This window comes from Pavona decussata, unplaced genomic scaffold, assembly GCF_977016875.1.
Source record: "Pavona decussata unplaced genomic scaffold, jaPavDecu1.1 SCAFFOLD_100, whole genome shotgun sequence".
NCBI lineage: Eukaryota > Metazoa > Cnidaria > Anthozoa > Scleractinia > Agariciidae > Pavona > Pavona decussata.
In genome coordinates this window covers 4380001-4403580 of record NW_028145515.1, presented here as the reverse complement: position 1 = coordinate 4403580, position 23580 = coordinate 4380001, and the positions used below count along the sequence as shown (strand labels likewise).

The 23580-nt window shown below is 39.0% G+C and overlaps 2 protein-coding genes across 2 annotated transcripts in view; both read right to left on the bottom strand.

The window, feature by feature from the left end:
* Positions 1 to 1000: 1000 nt before the first annotated feature.
* LOC146472452 (uncharacterized) lies at positions 1001 to 23221 on the bottom strand. Its single transcript, XM_085119557.1, has 3 exons — positions 21277 to 23221; positions 2227 to 5590; positions 1001 to 1763 (listed from the first exon to the last, which is right to left on the bottom strand). The coding sequence occupies exons 1-2, from the start codon at positions 23219 to 23221 to the stop codon at positions 2229 to 2231; spliced, it is 5307 nt and encodes a 1768-aa protein (XP_084975683.1). The 3' UTR covers positions 1001 to 1763; positions 2227 to 2228.
* LOC146472449 (tetratricopeptide repeat protein 28-like) overlaps positions 17431 to 23580 on the bottom strand; it is a 38476-nt gene continuing 32326 nt past the window's right edge. Inside the window, exon 4 of the mRNA XM_085119808.1 lies at positions 17431 to 18084. The gene's annotated coding sequence lies outside the window, so the exon portion shown is untranslated. The remainder of the gene's footprint in view (positions 18085 to 23580) is intronic.

The window sequence follows — 23580 nt, the reverse complement described above, 5'->3', positions numbered from 1 at the left end:
AATATTTATAAATGTTTACATTTTAACATCCGTACAGGTCATTGAAAAACGCTCTTCTGTTTACTTTACAACAGCTGTTTGAAAACAACCTGTTACTTTCTTTAGCTCAAGCAAGCTTATCATCATGAAACACCGGGTATTTCTTCCAGCCGCACCCAGGACGATTCCGGTTAGGGTCTACAGTGTGACCATTTAAATAACAGCTTATAAACGGTCCATTAAAATGGAAACAGTGACACGCAGTCTACAGTGAAAAGACTAAGGTTTAAAAAAATAATTGTTTTTGACGATTAACATTTGGTTACGGCCAACACATTTCCGGACTAGCACTAAAGAGGGTTTTTAAGGAAACAGCATAACATAGAACGTTAATGACGCAACTTGACATTTATAATAAATGTTTTTGTGCTCCCTGTTTCTGATAGTGGAGCTACACATCCTTTCTTTTTAAAAAGTTCGGCAAAATGTAAGCAATCTACTGCAAAATCTACACAAATCTGTTTCCTTTATGAAATAAAAACTGCATTATTCAATATTTACCAAAAAATCTTAGTAAAGAACGTTAAAATGTACTAACGACAAACTGAATATAGATCAGTCCGAGGCAACTCTAGTCTGTTGCTCACTGTTCCAACGTTGGAATTCCAAAGGATCATCAAATTAAACTTAACACAAAAGTATAAAACACTTTTTGTGCCTCCTGAATTTGAAAGTGACAGGTGACATCCTTTCGTTTTACTGAAAAAAGAAAAAGGCTAAAAACAACCAATCGACTAACACTGAAAATCTTCACTAATTATTCCTCTTTGCAAAATAAAAACTGTCATACTCAATATGTACAAACTTAATCTTCATCAACGTTTTAAGTAATAAATCAAACACGAGAAGGTGTGTTTCATCAAATATCCAAACACTGAGAAGTAGGTTGAAAAAACGAGGCGCAGCCGAGTTTTTTTAAACGACTCCGAGGTGGATGAATATCTGATGAAACACACTTTCGATTGTTTGATATGGCTTCTCAAATGATCAGTAATTCTTGGAGAAATTCAAGGCTAAAGTTGGCAAAATTTTATGGTAATTAGGATCACATATCCAAACCACGGTCACGGTAGTGATTTTCTTGGTTTTCTCTTGATGAATTATTAATGAGTTTGAGAAATAAAATTACAAATCAACACACGACGAACTGTTGGAAATATAAAAAGGAGCAGCAAAACTTAGAGGGATTAGCATCTCCTTTTGTTTTTGCATTATTGACGATTAACAAACACATTCATTTGTGAAAGTTTGAAAAACCAATGTCTCTACCTTATTTACACCTTCTAAGACAGAAAAACAACAAATTTGACTGCGCAAATTTTGAGAACTCCAAGTGGTGACGGTATCAAATTACAACCCCATTTTAGACTCCTAAAGGGTAGGACGATTACCCATTTTGATTTACTATACGGGGTCCCCCTTCCAGGAAAAAATTTCCTAACAGCACTAAACTCATCACGTGATTGTAAAATAGTCTGCTCTTGAATCTAGAGAGACCGTTATCTATTTCATGCTGGCCGAGCAGAAGCTGCTTGCTGACAAGGTTACATAACTTTCCAACCAGACAATAAAATTAAATTCTTAGTAATAAGAGTCTGATAGTTATTGCCTTCAGTTCAAGTGATTGAGTGTTCAAAGTCCTCTTTGGTTTACTGTTAGATGTACTGATGTCCTCTTGCCAAGTTCCAACTTATTAGGTATTCCTCGGTCACGATAAGTCACACCTGCAAATGACAAACATAATCGGTTTTAGGGTCAAAATTTAAGCTGTCTTTTTTGGACAAAATTTTCCCCCTTGCGCATAACTAACGAAAGGGGAGGGCATAGCGATTAAAGGGACCAGGTTGTTTCCTAAACGAATAGTGGGACTGATAACAACAACACAAACTTAATGAACACGTCCATTAGTCGACTTTCAGGTTGATAAAAATCGAAACTAATTATTCTCGGTATTCATCGAAACACAGAACCCAGCAAACAGCCTTACAACAGACTGCTGTGCAATCACGTGATCGGGAACTCGACAACTGGACTATTTCCTGGGTCTCCCACAAAATGACCTTATCACAACTCTTTCTTACCAATTCCGTTGTTGGAATAAATGACAATAAATAATAAATAATTGTTGGATTAAAGTGAATAATTTATTCAGCCCACCTAATAATATAACTCCATAGTAAAACTTACCTTTATTTTCGGAAATCAAACGTCACGTTATCTCCAATCAGCATGAATGGCGCCCAGTCCCTAATATCAGGATAGCCATTATTTCTCATCCACTTCATGGCCTGGTGAAGAGACTCACTAGCACTTTCTCCACGAACAAGGTGCTCATAAAAACGACTCATCAGTTTCTTTGTTGCTTCGTCTGGTATGGCCCACAGGGCCACCAACACTGAGCGTGCACCGGATCCTAAGAAAGCTCGAGCGATTCCAACAACTCCCTCAGCTTTAACATGCCCTCGTGCGCTGTGACAGCAGCTGAGTACTACAAGTTTTGCACGCAGTTGAACTCTTGAAATGTCAGCCATTGTCAACAGGTAGTCTTTCTCGGTTGCAGTCCCCGGCTTAATTGAGCTTTTAGGAGCAAGAGCAATTTCTCCTCTTTCGGCATCACCATGAGCAGCAAAATGAATCAGACTTACAGAGTGTATTTTCTGAAGAACCGCTTCCTTAGTTGCTTGCTTCCTTAACAAAGGCTCAGCTCCGATCAGTTGTCCGATCATCTCCGCTTCCTCTTTGGCAGATGGCAAACGGGAAAGTTCCCCAAAGCATCCCTTGTAATACACGTCCCTAACGTCTGGATCACCTACTATCAGTGCTCCGGTCTTACTGTGATAATCTGCTGGACTGTCCTGCATGAGCCCGAGAGTCGTCAAAGATGGAACAATGCGGATCCTGTAAGCCTCTGATAAGTAATTTCCATTTTCATCCATTAAAGCTGCAAATGGAACTTTGTACAAGACGCGATCGGGAACAATCACAAGTTCAGGTTGGTCGAGAACGACAGCCACAGGAGCGATGATCATTTTGTAACGCTCGGCTAGGGTGGGAAGGGGTTCCAGGTTTTCCTCTTCTTCCTCCTCCACTGGGCGGTAAACTGTCAAGCTTCCTTCCTCGGCTGGTTCTCGTGTTGAGTCGTTCGCTTTTAAAAACGACAATGATCGATCTTCGCACTGCTCTTGAGCAGAAAGAACATTCAACCTTCTAAAGCTTTCCTCACTAAAAACCTGATCAACATTTCTCGTCAATCCCTTGTTAACAAAACATTCGTTGACGCCTATTTTACGAAAATGTATTGGTTTGTTTCCTTTCAGGACCCACAAAAACATCAATTCATCAAGATATGAAATGTATAGACAACTACAGTTGCTTTCTTTCTTCAGGATCCTTTCAATATCAGTCCATGACGGTGGATTAACTGATAACTGTTGTTGAGCAGAATGCTGAACTGAGATTAAGTCTGCCAGAGCTCTGGCTCGTGCAAGTTCTAGAACACAAACTGCATCTTTTTCATTTCCAGTAATACAAAGCATTGTACTGAGGAAATGATAGGAACGACTTTGGTGTTCTAAAAGCGATATCTTAAATTGGTCATTGCGTCCGAGAAAACTTCGCATTTTCTCGCACTTGTTAATGCTTGCAAAGAGATTGGAAAACATTTCATGTTGTGGACCTTTATTTCCCTCTGAAATGACGTCGTACGCAAGTTGAAGGTGCCACATAGCCTCTGCACTTATGTCATTGATCTCTTTACTCATGGCAAGTGCCTTCTCATGATACTGTTTAGCCTCAGGATGTTTACCAAGAGAACGAAGCAAAGTCCCCAGGTTTCCATAACATCTAGCTTCTCCTTCTCTGTCGCCAATTTCTTTTGTTATTGCAAGTGCTTTTGTGTGGTATTCTTCAGCTTTTCCATGTTCACCAAGAGATTGAGAGACACTTCCCAGGTTTCCATAACACGCGGCCTCCCCGTTTTTGTCCCCAATTTCTTTTCTTATTGCAAGTGCTTTCCTTTGGTATTCTTCCGCTTTTCCATATTCACCAAGAGATTCAGAGACACCTCCCAGGCTTCCATAACACGCGGCCTCTCCTTTTTTGTTGCCAAGTTGTTTTTGTATTGCAAGTGCGTTGTTTAGATATTCTTCAGCCTTTGCATATTCACCGAGGGAATGATACACAGTTCCCAGGTTTCCATAACATGTAGCCTCTCCTCTTCTGTCGCCAATTTCTTTTCTTATTGCAAGTGCCCTCCATTGGTATTCTTCTGCTTTTCCATATTCACCAAGAGATTGGGAGACACTTCCCATTTTTGCATAACACGTGGCCTCTCCGTTTTTGTCGCCAATTTCTTTTGTTATTCGAAGTGCTTTCCTTTGGTATTCTTCTGCTTTTCCATATTCACCAAGAGCATTAGAGACACTTCCCAGGTTTCCATAACACGCGGCCTCTCCTTCTTTGTTGCCAAGTTGTTTTTGTATTGCAAGTGCGTTGTTTAAATATTCTTCTGCCTTTGTATATTCACCGAGGGAATGATACTCAGTTCCCAGGTTTCCATAACAGGTAGCTTCTCCTCTTCTGTCGCCAATTTCTTTTCTTATTGCAAGTGCTTTCCTTTGATATTCTTCTGCTTTTCCATATTCACCAAGAGATTCAGAGACACTTCCCAGGTTTCCATAACACATGGCCTCTCCTTCTTTGTTGCCAAGTTGTCTTTGCATTGCAAGTGCGTTGTTTAGATATTCTTCGGCCTTTGAATATACACCGAGGGAACAATACCCAGCTCCCAGATTTCCATAACATGCAGCTTCCCCTTCTCTGTCGCCAACTTCTTTTCTTATTGCAAGTGCTTTCCTTTGGTATTCTTCAGCCTTTGCAAATTCACCACGGGAATGATACACAGTTCCCAGATTTCCATAACATGTAGCTTCCCCTTTTCTGTCGCCAATTTCTTTTGTTATTGCAAGTGCTTTCCTTTGGTATTCTTCAGCCTTTGCATATTCACCACGGGAATGATACACAGTTCCCAGATTTCCATAACATTTAGCTTCCCCTTCTCTGTCGCCAATTTCTCTCCTTATTGCAAGTTCTTTCCTTTGGTATTCTTCAGCCTTTGCATATTCACCACGGGAATAATATGCAGTTCCCACATTTCCATAACATTTAGCTTCCCCTTCTCTGTCGCCAATTTCTCTCCTTATTGCAAGTGCTTTCCTTTGGTATTCTTCAGCCTTTGCAAATTCACCACGGGAATAATACACAGATCCCAGATTTCCATAACATTTAGCTTCCCCTTCTCTGTCGCCAATTTCTCTCCTTATTGCAAGTGCTTTCCTTTGGTATTCTTCAGCCTTTGCATATTCACCACGGGAATGATACACAGTTCCCAGATTTCCATAACATTTAGCTTCCCCTTCTCTGTCGCCAATTTCTCTCCTTATTGCAAGTGCTTTCCTTTGGTATTCTTCAGCCTTTGCATATTCACCACGGGAATAGTACACAGTTCCTAAGTTTCCATGACACAAAGCTTCTCCATTACTGTCGCCTGTTTCTATCATGATGCTCATTGCTTTCTTATAAAGTTCTTTTGATTCTTTATATTTGCTCTGAAGTTGATATAATTCTGCCAGTAGAAAGGTTAGATTGCCTTCTTCGGCTCTTAAGCCAAAGCCGCAAAGAAAGTCCCAAACCTTTCTTCCGCAGTTAATTGCACTTGTGTGATCGTTAAGAAGGCGATACGCTTGGAACAACAAAAGGTATATGCCTGGGTAGGCTAATTCAGTGACTTGCTCCTGGGTATCTGTGTTGCTTAGAAGAATCAAACATTCCTGGCACAACTCCGTTGCTTGTAGAACTCGACTTGTATTAAGTAAAAAATGTCCAACGAGTAAGATCCACATAATTTTGTCTGTGTTGTCCATGGCGGTCTTAAGTAACAACCTGAGAAAGAAAATAAAAGTAGTCTGGAGGTTTTCCTTATCATGACTGGCAAACCAGTGTTGAGCGGTAATCATGTTTTCTAAAAGTAGATAGTAACGACATGAGTTTTATAACGGCAAATGAAGGGGCGTTGAAACGGCAACTTGGCTTTGATGCGGAGCGAGATTGGGTCGAGCGAGCTCAAGAGTGCTCAGGTTCAAAAGTTGCATGGCGGTCAATGAAGTTCAATCGGTTGATGTAGGAAATGGGATAAGTACAACTAAATGGTACAAAATGTGCACTTCCATCTTGTAACATGAATATTTCTATATGATTTTGAAGCTATAGGTGTTAAAGAAAGGGTTGAAACAACGCACTGGTATATGCTTGTTTAGGCTAATTTAATGGATTGATGCAGAATATAGGATAAGTACAACCGAACGGTTCAAAACTTACAGTTCCATCTTGTAAGATAAACATTTGGATAGGATTTTCAAGCTATAGGTATTAAAGAAAGAGTTTCATTTTGGGAATTAACTATAGCAATTTCTTTCTTTACAAATTAATTCAAACTTCTTCGAATACTAAGCTCTATGTATTTAAACGAAAAAAAGTCGAAAATTCTTTCCATGCAATGCGTGGGAGCAGATTGTGTAAACTTCAGACTAAACTGATGAAAGGCAAACTTAGCTCATTCTTCTTGTTAAATTTTATTTTGAACTTTTCTGAACTTTTTTGAATTAGAGACCATAGAAGTGGATACTTTATTTGTTATCCTATAGTTGAAGTCGTGACTGAAACAGTTTTGTATAAGCCCAATATATTACTATGTTTTAGAGAGCAGAGTCTTAAAGAACCTAATTTGAATGGACACTTGTGTTTATATGCAGATGGGTGAGGTTAAAAGGGTTTAGGACTAGAGCAGATCAGGCTACGGTAGATAATAATTGGACTTCAATAGCCAGACTGTCAGCTTGTCAATATTATACAGTCTTTCTAAATCATGATCTGAATTTGGCATGACCCATGATTATCTGTAACACACCTGTAAAGGGCTGGATTTTCTTCAGGAGTTGGCCAATCACTCAACCAGGGCTGACAAAAACCAGTAGGGCGTTTCACGTTGCAACTAAAGGGGAAGGGGGTATTTTTAACGTAATGTTACATGTTCAGTTTGTCACGCAGTAATTTACCATATTAACATAGCTCATGAGTAGAAACGTGTGATTTTCAATATGTAAATTGTGATATATTCAAATATATCGTATTTATTTCGCCACGTGGACGCGATTTTGTGAGCGTGGAAAGCATTATCCTCTACTGAGGGGGTCTTGGGGCATGATCCCCCTCCGATTTCCTGCGTTTTATAGAAAGGAAGTTTTTGATTATGTGGTCCTGGGGACCAGATTTTCAATGTATTTTTACATGCTTATTCATTTATCTAACTTTCCCCACAGTTCTCATTTTTAAACAGCACCAAATGTTAATTTCATTGCAAGTGACTAAAGGGTTCGCGTAAGTTTTCCTCAGGCTGCTAGCCACATCAGGGAAATGGAACTCTACCGACCAGGGATGAACAAAATGAATCACGGAACAGTTTTTAGAATGTACTAAGGGCCAGGAAGGATAAAGTCTTCTAGTTGTGGGGGGGGGGGGGGGGGAGGGGGTAGGGGGTGGGGAATAATCCATCAGGTGTACACTTTGTTCCCCTCTGTAAAATAATCCAATAATTGTGTAGTAATTGCTAAGTTAAGTATTTAAATAATTATTCCTGAAAAGCCCCATTGGGGAGGTAAGAATAAAGTATGTATGTAAAGACTCTCGCCGATCATCTTCTATGGTCGCCGCCCCGAGGTTATGGACCCCTTACCACCACCATAAGATCTACCACCAGCCTGTCATGTTTGTAATTCAAGTAAAAACATTTTTATTCAAGCAAGTTTTTCATGAGGCGCTGGATAATTTTTATATTTCTATTTTTTTCTTATCATTTGTTACAACTTTTGTAAAGCGCAGTTAAACATTTAAATGGAAATTGCGCTTTATATGAGCTATGAGGCAATTAGTATCAATATTCATGTAATAGAGACCACTGATTTCGCTTCTCTTTTACGCATTTTTGTTGCAAGTTGTATTATCAACAATTCCAAACCATCATTTTCTTTTCATCCTACACATCCATGATAGCCTCCCTCGCAGACGCTCTTTTGGCTCGTCACGCAATCTTTCCTCCCCAGCGTTAGGGAGGAAAGATTGCGTGACAAGCCAAAAGGCGAAAGAGGCTACGTCCAAATAGGTACTCAGAAAAATTAAGTTATTTTTATTATAAAAAAAGGCTGTCGAATAAAACAAAATCAAATCAAATCAATTTTGTGACGGCCACGGAGTTGTACCGAAGACGAAGCCCACTTTTTGGCGACAAGCCAAAATAAAAAGTTGGTTGAGCCTGTAATCACCTTTCTTTCTTACGTTATCAAGTCTGAAGTTCGAAATTTTTCCCGGCTGTTTTTATCATCCAAACATATTACTACATCTGTGTTGTCCTCAGCTACTTCAAGTACACTTCAGTACAACTGAAACGTGAAGTGAAAATTTATTAATAAAAGAATATACTAATTTAGTTATGCTGCACTCTTGTTAATGACTGAGCTCTCCGCTCAGGATATAAAATAGTCCAGCATTGCGACTTATCATCCAAGGCAACTTCCGTGCTCTGTTCCTTGTGGGATCAAATGAAAGGCCGAAAATAATAATTGAAATAGAAATTTTTCCTACAAAGAAAACACACGCAATCGAGCAAGAACCGAAAGAATCTGCTATGTCTTGGGTGAAAATTTCAAAATCATATAGATTGAAATGCAGTGCAACGAGAGTAAAGGAAATTATGTATTATTTGAACATCGGTTCCTTTTCGCCAGTATTCTGTTACATTACATCACCACGAGTCGTTACGTAAGGGTTGACAATAATTATATTGCATATATATTCACCTAATGATTTCCAAATTTCTAATCAATGGAAGGCCCGAAAAACTGTGTAGTTCCATACTGTTTCTGCGCATTTCAACGTTTTCTTATACAAGTATTTGGTAATTAAAGTCTTTCAACTGCTAAAAACCAATTTAAAACAACTTAATTATAATGGAGTTAAAAAGTACCAAATTACAATAATAAAATAATTTAAGGAAGCTAACTAACAATTTCGAGAAATGACGACCAAACAGCCCTCTGCAGAGAAACACATCAAAGATTTTGATACAACTGCGTTGCTATTGACGGTAACGATAGAATGGAAATTATAGTTAAATATTCAAATGGTATAAATAAAGGGCATACAAGAAAACGAAGGTTTAAAATGTTGAAACTTACCACGCCACTTATTGCGATATAAAAGCGTCGCCTTGCGCAGTCGTCGGAATGTTAACAGTGGTGGCGAAAAAGAGGATTTTATTATTGTGGGCAGTAAATACTGAGAACTCGAAACACAAAACGCGGTAAACTCAAAAAGGAAAGCCCAATGATGGCAAATGATGTCATTAAAAGTGGAAAAAACGAAATGCCTATCAATGGCTCGAAAACGAAGCACTGAAAACTCGAGTAACAAAGCATCCTAGCCGCACATTAATCGGCATCCTATAGAATAAGGAATAGTGATAGGGTTAACAAATAATGGACGAAATTTACTTATCATATATCATTTTATTTATTTACAAAGCTTCCACCTTCAAATTATTAAAAAAAATGACTAAAAATAGAAGAGAGACAAAAATTAGTGGTAAAGCGTATCTTGAAACCGAAGTACTCTAAGCTGAAAAAAATAGTTTTTTTCTCTTGAAATTTCCGGCGGTAGACGCGAATGACCGAAGGCGCAAGGCGTCAAAGGGGTGGATTCTCGCGTGGGAGCGTCACTCGCATCAGAATTTCGTTTGAAGACTGCGTGTGTTCATACGACGGACAAAACAAAAATACGGTCTGTTTTGTAGTTTGACAAAGAACCTTACATTACATTCGAATACAAAATGAAGTAGCTGAAAAGTCAGCTGTTTAACTCGAAAATGAAACAGTTGTTAAAAAGGTTTTTCAGACTTTAATATTATACTATTCGATGCTTCGTCATGATCATAATCAACTTTAATCAAGTGGTTTTGTATATGTTGTGTGAACAAACAAGAAGGAAAAAGGAAAATCACAATTTTCAAATTTAGAAAAAGCTATTATTTCTTTGCATGAATAACATTGAAACTGAAATTGTGATTTCCGTGAACATGAAGTCAGTATGTTTTACATATTAAGGTAACTTGTGGGGCGAATTTCACGTAAAGACAAACAAACAAAACACAAACACAGAGCATCAAATTAAATCTCCTGTGAGCCAACTCGTGAATGCAGATGTGAATAGCCTGGGAACCGTGTTAAAAGCGGTACTCCCATGAAACTAAGCTCGAAGGATTCGTGTACACCATACCGCATTGCGGGATGCATTATGTACATAATGTTATTTGCTTAACACGCAAAACAATTAAATTACACACACGATGCAACGCAAAGGTGGACGTACACGTTCTCTTGGTGGTTTTACGTGGTTGTCAATCGACAAAAAAAAGCGTCCGGTTTTTCTTCCAAGAATCTCCGTAACTGTTTTTTCCTCGCGTTGTGTTCTTAACCGAATGAAACTTGATACATGTGAATGATTTTGGTTACCAAGCACGTTACTTAAATCTTGCTGTTTTCAGTATGGTAATATTCCTTTCTACGTTCAAACGGCGGCTTCTGTCAGCGTTTTATAACATCGGAAGAAGCTTTCAATCTTGTTTTAAAAAGGCTTTATCCAAATGAACGTAAATATGGAAATACGTCAAGCATTGCGATGATTGTCGCTGTGCATTAGCAAACTTTCAGTGTTAACATTTGTTCTGGTGGATAGATCTTATCGCTCACACTGGGCCCAAAATGAAATTTATTGCGAAGCTTAAGTTTTAGTTTCTTATTTTACCCTTAGCCTTTCGCCCACGGAATTGCCTTGAATCTTTAAGTCGTTTCCTCGGATTTTTAGGTTTTCATGTGAGCAGTTCCGCCTATCGAAGTGTAGCCTCTTTCGCAGACGCTCTTTTGGCTTTTGATTAAATTCCGTTTAAATTGATATAAAGTTTACAACTTATCGAGCGAGCGAGTGACATTCAGCCCACAGCAATAATTCGTTCATTGCGCACGCATTCACGAATCAAAAACAAAAGGATAACCAACATTCTTAACCCCTGAAACTACTAAGCCAGGATATATGCGCACCTTGGGAATAAACCAGTTGTACCGCTGTGACGCTAAGGTGATATATACAAAACATACAACACAACAAGCTTTCGAAATTATTTGTACTTACTTCGATATCTCTTGCACTTAACAAATCACGGTCACAATCGTGAATGAGCGGAATTCACACAGTAGCGGGACAAACAAGTTTCTACAGTGCCAGCTAACGATCGTAAACAAAAGTACTAAAAACGAAAGCTCGAAAACGAAGCGACTGAGCCTCGAAAATGAAACGTTCATTGGTTTATTCGGGTTGTTGAACTAATATCAGATCAGATTAAATGCACACAGATGAATTAAGGTTACTATACCTTCAGAGGTGTCTCGCGTTTAAGTGATGTAGCGTGTCCAGTTTAAACTGTAGATACCTGAACCCCTATATCAAATTAAAGCTTATAGAGCTAACTATCAAACAATACCAAGAATTTTGAAATAAAATGAATTGTCGGATTTTTCACCACCTCTACATGCGAGCGTCCGAATTACCTTCTTAAAGCTACAAGTCAAAGCGAATTTTGTTTTTCGCTAATTTAATTTGCTCCTCAGTTTCCGGACCCAAAGCGCTAAACAACGTGTCTGCGTTTTGCTCAGTATATTTAATCGTAATGATAATTTATAGAGCATTTTCGAAATAGGATGAAAAGAATGTGGAGTGATCGTACAAAAATCGCTTTCGGAGAAAAAATGTTTCGAAAGAAAAAATTCGCAGACAGGTTTTTGTTGTTTATATGTTAAACTAGCTACTGTCCAAATTTGAAGGCAAACGAACAAATTCCTTTTAAGTTTTAGCTCTTTGAAGTGGCTCCTCCAAGTGAAAAAATTGACTCGAGAAAACAGCGCTAAAAATTCAGCAAGTTCATTTTATTTCAAAATTCTTGGTTTAGTTTTATAGCCAGCTCTATAAGCTTTAATTTGATATAAGGGTTTAGCCGGATCTACAGTTTAAACCGAACGCGCTACATCGCTTGGACGCGAGACACCTCTGAAGACACCTCTGAAGGTATAGGGTAACCTCAACCCTTTGGATCCTAACAACGCATATTTGCGTGGAAAACACCTTTCTCTCTTCTATGAATTGCTTCTTGTTTAACTTAAGCTACAACGTCATGATGATCTGGGAATCGCACCTGCTGATGTATATTGCCATCATCACACCCAGCAAACCTACTACACCTCCCGATTTTCGCTGCATATCACCGTTCGTCTGGCAACAAAGCCGAAAATGCCAATTTTTTGGCAAAATAACAACACCAAAAATTACACTTATTTATCGTCAATTTTTAATCCATATAATTTGTTCAAAAATGAAAAGTCTACATTTACAGCAAGCCTCAAGGTCAGACCTTGGTATCTGACTGGAAGTTTTCCTCTCAACGCTTTCCGAGGGCTATACTTCAGCCATTTTATCAGACCCAGTCTTGCGTACCACACGTTGCTTCGTTCACGCCCTTAATAGGAGAGATGAGACATGTTAATTTTTCCCGTCTTTATTTTGTTTTCGTCTTCCACGTTGTAACGTTAGCTATTTTTCTTATACCTATTTACCAGTTGTATTTTCAAATTTCTAATTGTAACGTTTTTATTTATGTAACTTTAGCCTATGTTTTTCAGGTATCTATTGTAACTGTTTTAAATATTGTAACGTATCTTGTCACAACCTCGTTCCCAGGGTCCTCTCCGACCCTGGGAACGAGGTTAATCTTGCCACAGGGTCAGTCTCAAACATACCCTGAAGAAGAAAGGCCGTGCCTTTCGAAATATTGGAAATATACTTCCCTGACCGTGAAATCAGCCTTGCTCTTTTTTTAGATTATTTGGTGTTAGTAGGCACCGTTCTTAAGGTGATTTCCTCGAAATAAAAGTTGTCCTAAAACTTTTCCCAAACTTTCACTGATTGTTTACATTAATGCCCGCAAGTGAAGGACAAACTTGCGTTTCTTAAAATGAATCATTTTTATCGTAAAACAGAGGATAGCCAAGATAAAATAACGAGATAAAAAAGGGTCATAAGGTGCTCGTTTACGAAAAAACAAAAAAAAAAACATTAGTAATTGGTTGGGCTTAGCGTCAACATGTTCCTATATGCACGTGCTAATGGCGGAAGAAAGTATGCGCAGTTACAATGCGCAATGCAATCCAATGGAATCACCGTAACACCCACAGTAACAATACGCTAATTTAGCAACAAATACATTCAAGTTTATACAGAACAGAAAGGTCATTTTGGAACGCAAGAGCGCGCGGAATAGTCTGGACGCGAGTCTATTTCGACTTTCTTTCGGGTATTCTTGATGCGCGCGCCGTTGTCCGCCCGTTCTGTTGCTAAATCAGCCTAATGATGCTGATCGAGGAAGCCTTACAACTGTAACTTTACAGCTCCAAAACTAGCCAACGGTGCTCTAGCAGGCTGCCAAAACAAGACAAAAAACAAATAAAACAAACAAACAAGTACTGTGAGAAATTAAAAAAAAAAAAAAAAAAAAGAAAAGGAAAATTGACCTTAAAAGAAACCCCCCCCCCCCCCCCTCCTCCCCGTTTCCCAAGATATAACTTTGATGGAAGGGCCTCTGGCCGTGAAGAAAAAAATTGATTCAGAGACGCATGTCAGTCACAGAGTTTTATTACACAAGTACATTGTATTATTCTAGCTTATACATCCATAGAGAAACCCGTTAGAGAACTACTGAAGCTGTTTGGAGGAAATCTGGAACATTTCCATTGATAAAAACGTGGCATGGAACGTTGAGTCTCTAATAATTCGCCTGACTCGCTTTGTGTTATCAATTTTCTTGCGTGCTTAAGTTTGGAAATAACAATCTTCAGGTTCAATATTTGGTGAGACGGAGAGGATATAGCGGGTTTCATAATAGTTGGGTCTTGTTAGGTATTATTATTAAACCATTTTATTTAAGCCGGTAAGACTGTACTTAAATTACCATTCTAATTGAAGCTGCTCAAATACTAAATAAAAAGGATACACTCGTATAAACTTACATATATAAATATATGCCTAATTAAGTTGTTTTCTAATCCGATGTGGAGTAATTCCTACTTTCTCTTTATTTGAAATTGTAGTGCTTCCAGTATTTACTATTACTTGTTTATGTGCAACCTCTCTCACACTGTTTTCACGTCGGAGTCAATTTTTCCACTGCACGAAAAATCGGATTTGCTCTTTTTTTGATTCGTATCAAAGATGAGGTCAAATATAATAACATTTTTGACAAAACATTTGATGCGCATCAAAAATACGTCAAATATGTGACGCCTTTGCATATACCTTTGACTCGAATCAGAAGTGAGTTCAAATGTATTAACAACTTTGACCCTACCTTTGACGCGCGTTAAATTGAAATCAAATAGGTGATGTCAAATGTAATACAACTTTGACTCCGCCTATGACGCACATCAAAGGTGGATCAAATATGTGATATCTTTACAAGTATCTTTGATTCGAATCAAATTTGACTCCACCTTTGACGCGCGTGAATCAAATGCGGCCTTTGTCACCTGCGATTCAAATCAAAGGTGGCCTTTGACATTGTTTCACCACACATTTGATGTTGCGCAAAGGCGTTTTTTCGTGCGGTGTTCTTTCATTATAGAATCTATGAAAAGCCAAGCGAAACCAAGAAAGGTTAATGAGGCAGGTTGCCGGATAGCTTTAGATTATCAGTTCTGTCAAAGTTAAAAAGCAAATGTAGATGCAATGCCATTTTGGACTTTAATCATGATTGTTTTCGTTTTTTGCTTTATGGTAAAGGAAGAAAGGGAAGGGAAAAGGGGTCATTTTTTTTTAGATAGGGGTGATTTTGAAGGATGTAATTTACCCGAAGTCGGGGAAAGGGTAATCGATTTTAATGGGGATGGGGTCAAGCTTAAATATCCATTTAAAGTTAGATTGTTTTTAGCCAAGTCACCAAAAACTTATTCTGTTAGAAATGGGCAACTTCAGAAAGATCAGAGAATATTAATAGAGAAACGTCCAATTGATTTCAGTCGCCAACCGATAACAATTCAATCATAGATGTTATAATATTACTGAAAATTAAATAAAATACGTTGTCAAAGAACAAACGTTTCAACGAAGGTTAAAGTCACTCACGATCACGATCAGCCAGGAGCCCAGTGAAATTTTCAGACGTTTGCCTTAGATTTCAATTGCTTAGCCAGTGGAGCCACTCATTTGGAGTAAAAGTTCCCAATCTTCAAACGTACTCTTAAATACCCCCACACCTCTTCGTACTCTTTAACTTTTCCTCCTACCATAGCACGTAGAGAGTCAATGAAAGGTAACTAGAGAAAAGAGTCAGTGCTGCGTTTATCACTCATCAACTCTTCGCAAGACTCACTGTCTTTGCATAATAATATAAAAGATCTTGAAACAAGTCGGTATGAGGGAGGGGGGGGGGGGTTGGCTTAGATTTCATCTAAAAAAAAGTTTCGAATTGGCACCGACCATGGATAGACAGCGTGTGAAGTTATTTATTCATTTATTAACTCATCCGTTCGTTCGTTCGTTCATTCATTCATTCGTTTCTTCGCTCACTCCCTCACTCACTCGCTCCTGGTTCTGTCATGCCTGCCGGCATACATTCGTACGTTCAGTCATGTATGCATGTATTCATTTATGTACCTTTTTAGAAAAGAGCGTCGAGCTACTGGTACAAAGGAAACGCTTTATGTCGATGGCCTTTTTTGAAATACGGTAAGAGCTTCTGGAGCCTCTGAACGATTTCCCATAATTTAGTAATCACAATAGCAGGATGTAGATAACAAATTATTTTATATCCTCTAATTCCAGATACCTTGGAAGCTGTAGATCTTTTAAGTTGGATTTAGAGGTAATAAGTCTAAATATTTTAAGCCCCATTCCCACCCTTATGCCCCAAAAATTTGTTGAGCCGTAATATACGTTAGTCGCAATGTTATGACACGTGTAAAGATATATTCGGCATCGTCACCATCGTGAATGCGTTAATTTGCCTACTGTACCTGTCAAAATACCACCAATCGTACACATCTCTCGCCCCTAGCTCTTGCGAAAGAACGAAAATCCCCTACTCACAAGCCAATCAGCATACGGCAAGTTACACAGAAAAAAAAATAGAAAGAAAACAAAGTCAGAATTCTAACACCGTAGGCTTAACTCCAGCAATCGAAATCTTAGGCAAACTTTTGAAAATTTCACTGGGCTCCTGGCTGATGTTACAATTTTTCAAGAGCTATAAAAACTGTTTCCCAAGTGACTTTAGCCTTCGTTGAAATTTTCATTTTTGTTCTTTTATTCCGGATTCCGAATTTTAGGTAAACCCGACTCGGCGATGTGCCAGACTTCCTTTGATTGATCCTTGTTTCCGGTGAACACACTGGTTACAAGGCCAGAGCGTATAAAACTTTGTAAGCTATTCTATGACCGTGATGATTGGAGCAAGGCCCGCTTGTGGTATCAAGAGCGGGGACCGGTGCTCCGAAGGATTTATCCGTTTCCCCCATCCCCGGCTTCCGTGTTCTGTATTTTCCTTGTTTCCGGTGAACACCCTGATTAAAAGGCCAGAGCGTATAAAACTTTGTAAGCTATTCTATGACCGTGATGATTGGAGCAAGGCCCGCTTGCGGTATCAAGGGCGGGAACCGGTGCTCCGAAGGATTTATCCGTTTCCCCCATCCCTGGCTTCCGTGTTCTATATTTTCCTTGTTTCAGGTGAACACCCTGGTTACAAGGCCAGAGCGTATAAACCTTTGTAAGCTATTTTATGACCGTGATGATTGGAGCAAGGCCCGCTTGCGGTATCAAGAGCGGGGACCGGCGCTCTGAAGGATTTATCGCTTTCCCCCAACCCCGGCTTCAGTGTTCTATATTTTCAAGTGTATTAAAGACAGCCAGTCAGTTAATCAGTCAATAACTACTTTTTTTATTTTCCTATTATACCTTAACTTTGATAACCAGCACATGAGATTCTACCTCATTCAGCAAAATCATAGTAAACTGGTTTTCTGGCAGCCGTACAATTGACAAATATTTATTATGAAATAAACCTATCAAACAACTACTTCTGTTAGCTACAGTAAGTTTTATCAGTAAATCTAAATTAAACATTATTTTAGGCATTCTTATGAGAAGACTATGAACGCGTTTGTTTGCGCATTCTCTCTACGCAGAGTTGCCAAAAATATTTATAAATGTTTACATTTTAACATCCCGGTACAGGTCATTGAAAAACGCTCTTCTGCTTACTTTACAGCAGCTGTTTGAAAACAACCTGTCACTGTCTTTAGCTCTGAGTATAAGCTTCTCATCATGAAACACCGGGTATTTCTTCCAGCCGCACCCAGGACGATTCCGGCTAGGGTCTACAGTGTGACCATTTAAATAACAGCTGATAAACGGTCCATTAAAAATGGAAACAGTGACACGCGGTCAACAGTGAAAAGACTAAGGTTTAAAAAAATAATTGTTTTTGACGATCAACATTTGGTTACGGCCAACACATGCCTCATGTAAATTTTCCGGACTAGCACTAAACAGGGTTTTTAAGGAAACAGCACATAACATAGAACGTTAATGACGCAACTTGACATTTATAAAAAAATGTTTTTGTGCTCCCTGTTTCTGATAGTGGAACTAGACATCCTTTCTTTTTAAAAAGCTCAAAAAAATGTAAGCAATCCACTGCAAAATCTACACAAATCTTTTTCCTTTATTAAATAAAAACTACATCATTCAATATTTACCAAAACATCTTAGTAAAGAACGTTAAAATGTACTAACGACAAAATGAATATAGATCAGTCCGAGGCAACTCTAGTCTGTTGATCACTGCTCCAACGTTGGAATTCCAAAGGATCATCAAATCAAACTTAACACAAAATTATAAAACACTTTTTGTGCCTCCTGTATTTGATAGTGACAGGTGACATCCTTTCGTTTTACTGAAAAAAGATAAAGGCTAAAAATAACCCATCGACTAACACTGAAAATCTACACTAATCTGTTTCTTTTATGAAATAAAAACTGCAATATTTTTAAATATTTACCAAAAAATCTTAGTAAAGAACGTCAAAATGTACTAACGACAAACTGAATATATCAGACAGCTCTAGTCTGAAGATGACTGAAGCAACGTTGGAATTCCAAAGGATCATCGAATCAAACTTAACACAAAAGTATACGATACTTCTGCGTCCTGTATTTGATAGTGACAAGTCACATCCTTTCGTTTTACTAAAGAAAAAAACGGCTTAAAATAACCCATCGACTAACACTGAAAATCTGCACTAATTAGTCCTCTTTAGAAAATGAAAACTGTAATACTCGATATATACAAACTTAATCTTCATCAACGTTTTAAGTAAAATTACAAATCAACACACGACGAACTGTTGGAAATATAAAAAGGAGCAGCAAAACTTAGAGGGATTAGCATCTCCTTTTGTTTTTGCATTATTGTAACAAACACATTCATTTGTGAAAGTTTGAAAAACCAATGTCTCGACCTTATTTACACCTTCTCAGACAAAAAAACAACAAATTTGACTGTGCAAATTTTGAGAACTCCAAGTGGTGACGGTACCAAATTACAACCCCATTTTAGACTCCTAAAGGGTAGGACGATTAACCATTTTGATTTACTATACAGGGTCCCCCTTCCAGGAAAAAATTTCGTAACAGCACCTAACTCATCACGTGATTGTAAAATAGTCTACTCTTGAATCTAGAGAGACCGTTATCTATTTCATGCTGGCCAAGCTAAAGCTGCTTGCTGACAAGGTTACATAACTTTCCAACTAGACAATAAAATTAAATTCTTAGTAATAAGAGTCTGATAGTTATTGCCTTCAGTTCAAGTGATTGAGTGTTCAATTTTACTGTTAGATGTACTGATGGCCTCTTGCCAAGTTCCAACTTGTTAGGTATTCCTCGGTCACGATAAGTCACACCTGCAAATGACAAACGTAATCGGTTTTAGGGTCAATATTATAAACTGTCTCTCTTGGACAAAATTTTCCCCCTTTCGCGTAACTAACGAAAGGCGAGGGCATAGCGATTAAAGGGACCAGGTTGTTTCCTAAACGAATAGTTCGACTGATAACAACAGCACAAACTTAATGAACATGTCCATTAGTCGACTTTCAGGTTGATAAAAATCAAAACTAATTCTTTTCGGTATACATCGAAGCACAGAACCCAGCAAACAACCTAACAAAAAACTGCTGTGCAATCACGTGATCAGGAAGTCGACAACTGGATTATTTCCTGGGTCTCCCACACGCATTATTAAGCACAAAATGGCTTTATCACAACTCTTAAAAAAAAGGATTATTAGGAATATCTACTGAAAGGTGTTTTTTTTTACCAATTCCGATGTTGGAATAAATGACAATAAATAATAAATATGTGTTGGATTAAATTGAATAATTTATTCAGCGCCCTTAATAATATAACTCCATAGTAAAAGTTACCTTTATTTTCGGAAATCAAACGTCACGTTATCTCCAATCAGCATGAATGGCGCCCAGTCCCTTATATCAGGATAGCCATTATTTCTCATCCATTTCATGGCCTGGTGAAGAGACTCACTAGCACTTTCCCCACGAACAAGGTGCTCATAAAAACGACTCATCAGTTTCTTTGTTGCTTCGTCTGGTATGGCCCACAGGGCAACCAACACTGAGCGTGCACCGGATCCTAAGAAAGCTCGAGCGATTCCAACAACTCCCTCAGCTTTGACATGCCCTTGAGCGCTGTGACAGCAGCTGAGTACTACAAGTTTTGCACGCAGTTGAACTCTTGAAATGTCAGCCATTGTCAACAGGTAGTCTTTCTCGGTCGCAGTCCCCGGCTTAATTGAGCTTTTAGGAGCAAGAGCAATTTCTCCTCTTTCGGCATCACCATGAGCAGCAAAATGAATCAGACTTACAGAGTGTATTTTCTGAAGAACCGCGTCCTTAGTTGCTTGCTTCCTTAACAAAGGCTCAGCTCCGATCAGTTGTCCGATCATCTCCGCTTCCTCTTTGGCAGATGGCAAACGGGAAAGTTCCCCAAAGCATCCCCTGTAATACACGTCCCTAACGTCTGGATCACCTACTATCAGTGCTCCGGTCTGACTGTGATAATCTGCTGGACTGTCCTGCATGAGCCCGAGAGTCGTCAAAGATGGAACAATGCGGATCCTGTAAGTCTCTGATAAGTAATTTCCACTTTCATCCATTAAAGCTGCAAATGGAACTTTGTACAAGACGCGATCGGGAACAATCACAAGTTCAGGTTGGTCGAGAACGTCAGCCACAGGAGCGATGATCATTTTGTAACGCTCTGCTAGGGTGGGAAGGAGTTCTAGGTTTTCCTCTTCTTCCTCCTCTACTGGGCGGTAAACTGTCAAGCTTGCTTCCTCGGCTGGTTCTCGTGTTGAGTCGTTCGCTTTTAAAAACGACAATGATCGATCTTCGCACTGCTCTTGAGCAGAAAGAATATTCAACCTTCTAAAGCTTTCTTCACTAAAAACCTGATCAGCATTTCTCGTCAACCCCTTGTTAACAAAACATTTGTTGACGTCTACTTTGCGAAAATGTATTGGTTTGTTTCCTTTCAGGACCCACAAAAACATCCATTTATCAAGATATGAAATGTATAGACAACTACAGTTGCTTTCTTTCTTCAGGATCCTTTCAATATCAGCCCATGACGGCGGATTAACTGGTAACTGATGTTGAGCAGAATGCTGAACTGAGATTAAGTCTGCCAGAGCTCTGGCTCGTGAAAGTTCTAAAACACAAACTGCATCTCTGTCCTTTCCTCTAGCACAAAGCATCGCGGTGTAAAAATGATAGGGACGACTTCGGTAATGTAAAAGCGATATCTTAAATTGGTCATTGCATCCGAGAAAACTTCGCATTTTCTCACACTTGCTAATGCTTGCAAAGAGATTGGAAAATATTTCATTTTGTGATCCTCTATTTCCCTCTAAAAAGACGTCGTACGCAAGTTCAAGGTGCCACGTAGCCTCTGCACTTATGTCATTGATCTCTTTGCTCATGGCAAGTGCCTTCTCGTGATACTGTTTAGCCTTAGGATGTTTACCAAGAGAACGAAGCAAAGTTCCCAGGTTTCCATAACAATCAGCTTCTCCTTTTCTGTCGCCAATTTCTTTTCTTATTGTAAGTGCTTTCATTTGGTATTTTTCTGCTTTTCCATATTCACCAAGAGATTCAGAGACACATCCCAGGTTTCCATAACACGCGGCCTCTCCATTTTTGTTGCCAAGTTGTCTATGTGTTGCAAGTGCGCTGTTTAGATATTCTTCAGCCTTTGCATATTCACCAAGGTTGTGATACACAGTTCCCAGATTTCCATAACATCTAGCTTCTCCTTCTTTGTCGCCAATTTCTTTTGTTATTGCAAGTGCCTTCCATTGGTATTCTTCCGCTTTTCCATATTGACCAAGAGATTCAGAGACACATCCCAGGTTTCCATAACACGCGGCCTCTCCTTTTTTGTCGCCAATTTCTTTTCTTATTGCAAGTGCTTTCCTTTGGTATTCTTCAGCCTTTGCATATTCACTACGGGAATAATACACAGCTTCCAGGTTTCCATAACATGTAGCTTCCCCTTCTCTGTCGCCAATTTCTTTCCTTATTGCAAGTTCCTTGCTTTGGTATTCTTCAGCCTTTGCATATTCGCCACGGGAATAATATGCAGTTCCCAGATTTCCATAACATGTAGCTTCCCCTTCTCTGTCGCCAATTTCTTTTCTTATTGCAAGTGCTTTCCTTTGGTATTCTTCTGCTTTTCCATATTCACCAAGAGATTCAGAGACACTTCCCAGGTTTCCATAACACGCGGCCTCTTCGTCTTTGTTGCCAAGTTGTCTTTGTATTGCAAGTGCGTTATTTAGATATTCTTCAGCCTTTGCATATTCACCGAGGGAATAATACACATTTCCCAGATTTCCATAACATGTAGCTTCGTCTTTTCTGTCGCCAATTTCTTTTTTCATTGCAAGTGCGTTGTTTAGATATTCTTCAGCCTTTGCATATTCACCGACGGAAAGAAACACAGTTCCCAGATCTCCATAACATGAAGCTTCCCCTTCTTTGTCGCCAATTTCTTTTCTTATTGCAAGTGCTTTCCTTTGGTATTCTTCAGCCTTTGCATATTCACTACGGGAATAATACACAGCTTCCAGGTTTCCATAACATGTAGCTTCCCCTTCTCTGTCGCCAATTTCTTTCCTTATTGCAAGTTCCTTGCTTTGGTATTCTTCAGCCTTTGCATATTCACCACGGGAATAATATGCAGTTCCCAGATTTCCATAACATGTAGCTTCCCCTTCTCTGTCGCCAATTTCTTTTCTTATTGCAAGTGCTTTCCTTTGGTATTCTTCTGCTTTTCCATATTCACCAAGAGATTCAGAGACACTTCCCAGGTTTCCATAACACGCGGCCTCTTCTTCTTTGTTGCCAAGTTGTCTTTTTATTGCAAGTGCGTTGTTTAGATATTCTTCAGCCTTTGCATATTCACCAAGGGAATGATACACAGTTCCTAAGTTTCCATGACACAAAGCTTCTCCCTTACTGTCGCCTGTTTCTATCATGATGCTCATTGCTTTGTTATAAAGTTGTTTTGCTTCTTTATATTTGCTCTGAAGTTGATACAATTCTGCCAGTTGTAAGGTTAGTTTGCCTTCTTCGGCTCTTAAGCCACAGCCGCAAAGAAAGTCCAAAACCTTTCGTCCGAAGTTAATTGCACTTGTGTGATCGTTAAGAAGACGATACGCTTGAAACAACACAGCGTATATGCGTGGGTAGACAAATTCGATGACTTGCTCCTGGGTAGCTGTTATGTTTAGAAGAATCAAACATTCCTGGCACAACTCCGTAGCTTGTAGAACTTGACTCGTATTAAGAAGAAAATATCCAACGTGTAAGATCGACATAATTTTGTCTTTGTTGTCCATGACGGTCTTAAGTAACAACCTGAGAAAGAAAACAAAAGTAGTCTGGGGGTTTTCCTTATACTTGCAAATCAGTGTTGAGCGGTAATCATGTTTTCTAAAAGTGGATAGTAACGACATGAGTTTTATAAGGGCAAATGAAGGGGCTTTGAAACGGCAACTGGGCTTTAATGCGGAGCGAAATTGGGTTGAGCGAGCTCAAGAGTGCTCAGGTTCAAAACTTGCATGGCGGTCAGTGAAGTTCGATCGGTTGATGTAGAAAATGGGATAAGTACACTGAACTAAATGGTACAAAATGCGCACGTCCATCTTTTAACATGAACATTTCTATATGATTTTGAAGCTATAGGTGTTAAAGAAAG